This window comes from Lynx canadensis, chromosome A2, assembly GCF_007474595.2.
Source record: "Lynx canadensis isolate LIC74 chromosome A2, mLynCan4.pri.v2, whole genome shotgun sequence".
Taxonomy (NCBI): domain Eukaryota; kingdom Metazoa; phylum Chordata; class Mammalia; order Carnivora; family Felidae; genus Lynx; species Lynx canadensis.
This window is the reverse complement of record NC_044304.2, coordinates 10,718,637-10,726,453: the sequence shown is the minus strand read 5'-3', so window position 1 is coordinate 10,726,453 and position 7,817 is coordinate 10,718,637. Positions and strand designations below refer to the sequence as shown.

Below are 7,817 nucleotides of genomic sequence, written 5' to 3'. Positions count from 1 at the left end.
TGGGCTCTTTCCATAGTTTGGCTATTGTTGATAGTGCTGCTATAAACATTGGGGTACAGGTGCTCTTTAATGGATAAAGAAGATGTAATATATCCTTACAATGAAATATTAGTCAGCAATCAAAAAGAATGAGATCTTTTTGCAACAACATGTATGGAACTCAATGGTATTATACTCAGTGAAATAAGTCAGTCAGAGAAAGACAAATGTCATGGTTTTGCTCATATGTGGAATTTAAGAAACAAAACAGGTGAACACAGGGGAATGGAAGGAAAAATAAGATAAAAACGGAGAGAGGCAAACCATAAGAGACTCTTAAATAAAGAGAACAAATTGAGGGGTGCTGGAGAGGAGGTGTGTGTGTGTGTGGGGGGGGAATGGGCTAAATGGGTGAAGGGCATTAAGGAGGGCACTTGGGAAGAACACTGGGTGTCATGGCAAGCAACGAATCACTGGGCTCTACGCCTAAAACCCATAGTAAACTGTATGTGAGCTAACTTAATTTAAATACATAAATTTAAAAACAAAAGTTAAGTTCACTCATTGTAATTTAACGTTTTGTGTCTTTATCTCTGCTTCTTTTTATTTTAGGTTGATTCAACCATTCGTTCTTCCTCTCCAGTGCTATCCTCTCCAACTTTTTCTCAAGTCTCCTTTCAACGCAAAGATGAAATCATAAATCATCTGTGTGTGTACACATTATAAGAAAGAAAAATGTGTGCAAACACACACACACATAAGACACAACCACTACACTTGAATGGTTTCCTTGGAGTAAAAAATGTATATCCATGCATTTCATTCTTTCCTTACATTTCACTGGAAGTTATGTTGAGCATCCACTCTGCCTTCAGAAATAAGGAAAGAGAGGCTTAGGGAGTTTATAATCTTAAGAATTACCTAACAAAGCAGTTAAAGCTTAAATTATACACAAATGGAAACTTGCACTATGTGCTATGAATTTTCGTGTAGCTCATTTAATTCATCAAACTGTACCCTTTAAATATGTGGTGTATTGTGTGTAATTATACTCTGATTAATTAACTGGGAACATATCTATGGTGCAGGCTAAGGGTTGGATAGAGAGCACAGATAGATGATTCTCCTTTACAGGTTTGGGAGATAGCTCTTCTAACAGGGAAGGAAAACCAATGTTACATACGGGTGTAGGAATACTGGGATTCAATGCAAAGAATTCACATGATAATTCATTTTATTTAGAAATAGAAGAATACCCTGCACATAGAAATGTAGTAATAAGACCACAAATTGGCTGAGACAGTAGAGCACTACAACCACACACAGCATCATGGATGAGCCTTAGAAACACAACAGAGAGATTCGTACCAGACCACAGACACATGAGGAGCCCAGCAGAGATAAGAAATGCTTCCCGGAGGTCCTGGGTGGCTCAGTCCCTTAAACGTCTGACTTTGGCTCAGATCATCATCTCACGGCTTGAGGGTTCAAGCCCTGTATCAGGCTCTGTGCTGACAGCTCAGAGCCTGGAGCCTGCTTCAGATTCTGTGTCTCTGCCCCTCCCCCACTTGTGCTCTGTCTCTCTGTCTCTCAAAAATAAATAAATGTTAAAAAGAAAAAGAAAGAAATGCTTCCCGATATGATCCCGTTTGATGCTAAAGTTATCATCGATGAGGAGAACAAAAGCAAGAGAAATTTAGCTAAACATCAGTGTCCTTACAACTTGCAGCCCACTGACAAATCCCTGAGTCCAGGAACTCGAGGCTGCATTAATGTTAATGTTTTATTAGACAAGAAAAGCAACCTTATCTTGACAAGAGCCAAACCTCCATGGCCCCGTAAACCTCACTTTCAGCATAAAGGAATTCCTTAGAAACGTGCTATCTCTACTCCCCTCCTCCATAAACTTAAAAGTATATGATCAGTCATTCTTTACAATCCCAGTGTAGCTCTTTCTGCCCATGGGTCCTATCTCCAAGCTCTAATAAACGTACCTTTTTGCATCATAAAAAGTCTCAAGGGGCGCCTGGGTGGCGCAGTCGGTTAAGCGTCCGACTTCAGCCAGGTCACGATCTCGCGGTCCGTGAGTTCGAGCCCCGCGTCAGGCTCTGGGCTGATGGCTCGGAGCCTGGAGCCTGTTTCCGGTTCTGTGTCTCCCTGTCTCTCTGCCCCTCCCCCGTTCACGCTCTGTCTCTCTCTGTCCCAAAAATAAATAAAAACGTTGAGAAAAAAAAAAAATTTAAAAAAGTCTCAAGAATTCTTTCTTCACCATTGTGCTCGGCATCCCCACATCATTATGATATCCCATTTGATAAGAACAGCCTGTTTGTTATACAGCAACACCTGGTTGACACAATCACCCCAGCAAACAGACTTGAGGTGATCAGACATGTGCTGCTTTTTATTTGTGGCATATGGTCCGACAATTGAGGAGAGTGGTTGTCATCCTTCTGTGGTTCAAGTCTATTTCCCGTGATTTGATGAACAAGTGACTATATGTAGGCTCCCCTCAAGGTAACGGGGAGAGTTTGTAGGACATGCACGTTTGTGCAGAAGACCTGGGGACCCTGAACCACATGCCAGCAGGACATCCAGCTCTCCTATGAAGCATCCTCTGGTCATGCAGGTGGGAGAGATTTCAGAGCAAGACAGAGGTACGAAATGGATGGGGCTGATACTGTTCCTTTGCCAAGCCTTAGCATTTGTGACAAAAATTAAGAAAAGCGAGTTATTTTATGTATAATACCAGGAAGTGTCATATTAACAGGTAGCACTGGAAGTTCTCAAGTAGAAACAGGAAGAAAATTCCCTGATAAAGCATAGAAGACACTGAGCAATCCTTCACCTCAAAAACTAAGTCCCTTCAGCTGTGGACACAAATGTTCTATGCTTCAATAAGTAGATGCACAGGATCAACTGTTGAAAGAAAGAAAGGAAGGAAGGAAGGAAGGAAGGAAGGAAGGAAGGAAGGAAGGAAGGAAGAAAGAAAAAAGGAAAGAAAAAAAAGAAAGAAAGAAAGAAAGAAACTTGTGTAGTAACAGATAGTGTTTTGAAATTTTGCCTCCTCATATTTATGGTCGTCCCAACACTAAGAATATATCCAGTTGATGAACTTATTTAAGTTTGTCTTTCCATATAGACTCCACTGGGAGATACATTATGCTGAACAAGTTTTGTCTTGGGCTATGGTAGGCTTCCTGGACACCGCGCTGAATAACAGAGAAAAAACAGGAGACCGATTAGTAAATACAGTAGCATGTTTTTTAGAGTAAGTGCCTGACATTAAGCTTTTGATTATAATGTAAATGCCTGAAATTAAGCTTTGCATTTCTGGGGCATCCATTTGAAAACAGCCATGTTGAACAAACATATTGTCAGGTGTATGACACAATTACCAAATTAGCACTTGGACCGCCCCAGCCAGGAAGTTCCTGTTGACAAAGCCCTGGGTAACTAATATAACTGCCCTTGAGTGACCTTGCTTTTCCCCTTCAGCTGCTGAAATCTGCTCCTATAAAACTGTCCAGTAAGGTGTGAACCCGCAACCCCCTAGCCACTCTGGCCATGGTCCTCAATAAATCAGATCCCTCAGCGGTGCTCCCAGTGTCTGTCAATCTCTGTCTCCCTTTCTCAGACCTCTCCAAATGGCCTTTGGTCATCCCATGTGCCCTCCGGGATCTGTGAGTAACAGGCATTGCTTTTTTAGAGTTCTCTGATGGTGGTGCCGAGGTGTGTCTTCTGATCACAATAAGAACCCGAGGGCCAGTGAGTCACAGCATAAGCTCTGGGAATGTCCACAAGCACATGGGCATGGGTGAGTGCCGGGGCTTTCCTAGCCAGAGCATTGTGGTGTCAATAGCCAGAGGCTTAAAGGGAACACTGTTAGAGTCCATGTCATCAGTAGGAATGGTTAGGTTGTGATGTAAAAAGATTGACAGACACAAGGTGAAAACTTTGGTTTGTATGTTCATCTACGATAAAATTATGGAGAGGGCTTAGGGGCCAAGTGTAGCTTTTTTTCATATGAAGACTATAACTCGTGATTATGTTCTTGGAAAATCTAGGGGAGATATACTTCTCGTGGGGTAAGTCATTTGAAAAGAAATTATTTTTAAGAAATCCAACTTGTCCCATTAGATACAGAAATTTCCAGGCATTTATGTTCTAAGGCTGGGGAAAACATTGGGGACATATGAAAATGGACAAAGGGGAAACTATGTCAGACAGAGCAGAAGCTTGATAAAGTGAGTTCCTTAAATGTATAGAGAAGTTGAAAGCAAACAAGAGGAAATTCCAGGAGAAAAACAGAAGGAGCAGATTCTCCTGCCAAAGTCTATTCAAGGAAGAGCAGTTCTTGGTTCTGAGGCTCTGCCCTGCAATCATGGACACGTCTCCAACCCCAAGACGGTTCAGTTGGCCATTACATCACTTGAACCCCAACAATTCTTTTCAGAGCACTCTTTATGTCTCTGTTCCTCAGGCTGTAGATGAAGGGGTTCAGCATGGGCGTGACCACCGTGTACATCACTGAGGCTGTGGCACTTGAGTGGGAGCTCTGGGTAGCAGCAGAGCTAAGGTACACGCCAAGCATCGTACAGTAAAATAAACACACGACTGACAGGTGAGATGCACAGGTGGAAAACGTTTTGAACTTGCCCTTAGCTGATGCAATCCCACGTATAGAGGAAACTATCTTGGAATAAGAGTAAAGGATCCCAGCAAAAGGACCACCACCCAGCAGGACAGCTGCAAGATACATCACCACATTATTAAGAAAGGTGTCAGAACAGGCAAGCTGGAGCATCTCATTGAGTTCACAGAAAAAGTGGGGAATTTCTACCTGTGTACAGAACGACAGCCGCAACATCATTAAACTCTGTAACAGGGAATTCAGGACACACATGATCCAGGACACCAGAACCAACAGCCCACAAAGCTGGGGGTTCATGATGATCGTGTAGTGGAGGGGGTGGCAGATGGCCACAAACCTGTCATAGGCCATCACACTCAGGAGGAAGATGTCCAACACACCAAAGAGTATGAGAAAATAAATCTGTGTGATACAGCCTGCATAGGTTATGACTTTGCTCTGAGTCCGGATGTTCACCAGCATCTTTGGGATGGTGGTGGAGGTGAAGCAAATGTCTACAAAGGACAGGTTGGCCAGGAAGAAGTACATGGGGGTGTGGAGGCAGGAGTCAGAGCTGACAGCCAGGATGATGAGCAGGTTCCCAAACACAGTGATCAGGTACATGGAGAGGAAAAGCCCAAATATGAGGGGCTGCAGTTCTGGGTCTTCTGAAAATCCCATAAGAAGAAATTGTGAAGTTACTGTATCATTTCCTGGGTCCATGTGGTGGAGGTGACTACCAATAAAGGGGAAAATAACATGACAAAACTTCACATGGGCCTGGCCCACATTGTTCAAATGCTACCATGTATTTCCAGTCAATAAAATAATTTCAATATTTTGTGAATGGACCTGGGCCCCTTGAGGGGATCACCGTTTCCTCTCTGATTAGTAATTTTCATCCCAACATCAGTTGTTCCCCCAATGGCCAGATATCATAGAGTTAATAAGAAATTATTTCATGCATTTGAGGAATATATGGAGTGTCAACCATGCTGTCAGCATTTTCTTTTTTTTTTTTTTTTTTAAATTTTTTTTTTCAACGTTTATTTATTTTTGGGACAGAGAGAGACAGAGAATGAACGGGGGAGGGGCAGAGAGAGAGGGAGACACAGAATCGGAAACAGGCTCCAGGCTCTGAGCCATCAGCCCAGAGCCCGACGCGGGGCTCGAACTCACGGACCGCGAGATCGTGACCTGGCTGAAGTCGGACGCTTAACCGACTGCGCCACCCAGGCGCCCCATCATTTTCAAGTCGTAAGGTAGAGGGTGTTGAAGAGGAATGGTACCTTCAATTCAATGATGGTGACTGGATATACACACATATAGAAATGAGATAATTCTGAGATAGGAACAGAGGCTATGAAGAAAATGAAGGCAGGTGAAAAGAGAGAGTGGATGCAGTGTTATGTTGGTTGTTCGGTCAAGATTGGCTAAGTAGGTGACATTTAAGCAGAGACTTGAAGGAAGAAAAAAAACATCCTGGAAAGTGGAAAAGGGTCAGCCAGTGCAAAGGCCCTGAGGAGGCATTATTTTTTTTTTCCAGAAAATCAAGGCTCAGAAGGAAGCCAGTGTGTTGAGGGGAATGGACAAGAGGTAATTGTTGTGAATTTCATGAAGACATGTGGCCTCACAGCTGGTTAAGGTTCAAGACACAGGGAGCTCCTTGCCCACACTATGTACCTTTTGCACTTTATTCATCTGGTTACTGTAGTGTCCTGTCCGTGGAACATCTCTCCTCAGTATCACACCCAACATCCTGAGAAAACACTTCAGGGGCGGTCACATTGAAGGAGGTTGGAATTTTTAACAGGTAGCAAAGGGGCACTTTCTAATTTTGCTGTCAGAATTGTGAAGTGTTATAACACCCTGGGAGACTGTGCAGACATTTACAAATATTAAAATACATGGGGCACCTGGATGGCTCAGTCGGTTAAGGGTCTGACTTCAGCTCAGGTCATGATCTCACGGTCCGTGGGTTTGAGTCCCGTATTGGGCTCTGAGCTGACAGCTCAGAGCCTGCAGCCTGCTTCAGATTCTGTGTTCCCTCTCTCTCTGACCCTCCCCTACTAACGTTCTGTCTCTCTCAAATAAACATTAAAAAAATACAGATATTCTTAGGGCACCTGGCTGGATCAGTTAGTGGAACTCAAAAGTCTTGAGCTTGGGGTTGTAAGTTCAAGTCCCATGTTGGGTGTAGAGATTACTTAAAAAATAGTACTTGTTGGGATGAGCACTGGGTGTTGTATGTAAGCCAATTTGGCAATAAATTATATTCATAAAAAAGATAATAGTAACAATATGGCAGCCATTAGACTTTTAAAAAATTAAAAAGATAGTGTCTTAAAAAATACACATATTCTTTAACTCATGATTTCTCAGTCTCTGCAGTGTGGATATTCCGGACCAGATCCTTCTCTGTAGTGGGGTGTATCCTGTGCATTGTAGGACGTTTAGAGCATCCCTGGCCTCCGTGCACCCCTCCCCAGTGTGACAGCCCAAAATGTCTCTGAACATTGCTCGTTATCCCCTGGAGGACAAAAAACCCTTTGGTTAAGAAACATAGTTTATCCATTTTAAAATATTTTGTAACATTGATATAATAGTAATTTAATGAGAAAAAATATGTGACACTATCAAAAGTGTAAATGGCACAGCCACACCATGAAATGTCCTGCAGGTGTTGAAATCATGAATCGGGGGCACCTGGGTGGCTCAGTCGGTTGAGCGTCCGACTTCGGCTGAGGTGTGAGTTTGAGCCCGTGTCGTGCTCTGGGCTGATGGCTCAGAGCCAGGAGCCTGCTTCCGATTCTGTGTCTCCCTCTCTCTCTGCCCCTCTCCCGTTCATGCTCTGTCTCTCTCTGTCTCAAAAATAAATAAACGTTTTAAAAAAAAAATCATGAATCAGGCGCACCAGGCTGGCTCGGTCGGCAGAGTGTGCAAGGTGTATGTGTGCATCACATAGAAAAATTTCAAAAGAAATGAAGACTTTTGAAAGAAACAGAAAGAGTGAAAATGCACTTTGGGTAAGCAGAATGGCTCAAAACCACTGCATGAAACAAAATTGAGGGAAGACCCTAAACCAACTTCTGAAGAAAGCGAGTTAAAATGATCTAAATTAGATGGCCAAGGACTTGGGATAAAAGAGTATGAAAAAGTCTTTTCACGTGGAGAGAAAGCGATATCTAAAGTTTTAATTTTATCTCAC

The 7,817-nt window shown here is 42.9% G+C and overlaps 1 protein-coding gene across 1 annotated transcript; it reads right to left on the bottom strand.

Annotated features, from left to right (window-relative positions):
• Nucleotides 1–4,399: 4,399 nt before the first annotated feature.
• LOC115505282 (putative olfactory receptor 7A2) lies at nt 4,400–5,341 on the bottom strand. Its single transcript, XM_030302800.1, has one exon. The coding sequence runs from the start codon at nt 5,330–5,332 to the stop codon at nt 4,400–4,402; it is 933 nt and encodes a 310-aa protein (XP_030158660.1). The 5' UTR covers nt 5,333–5,341.
• Between the last annotated feature and the right edge of the window lie 2,476 nt (nt 5,342–7,817).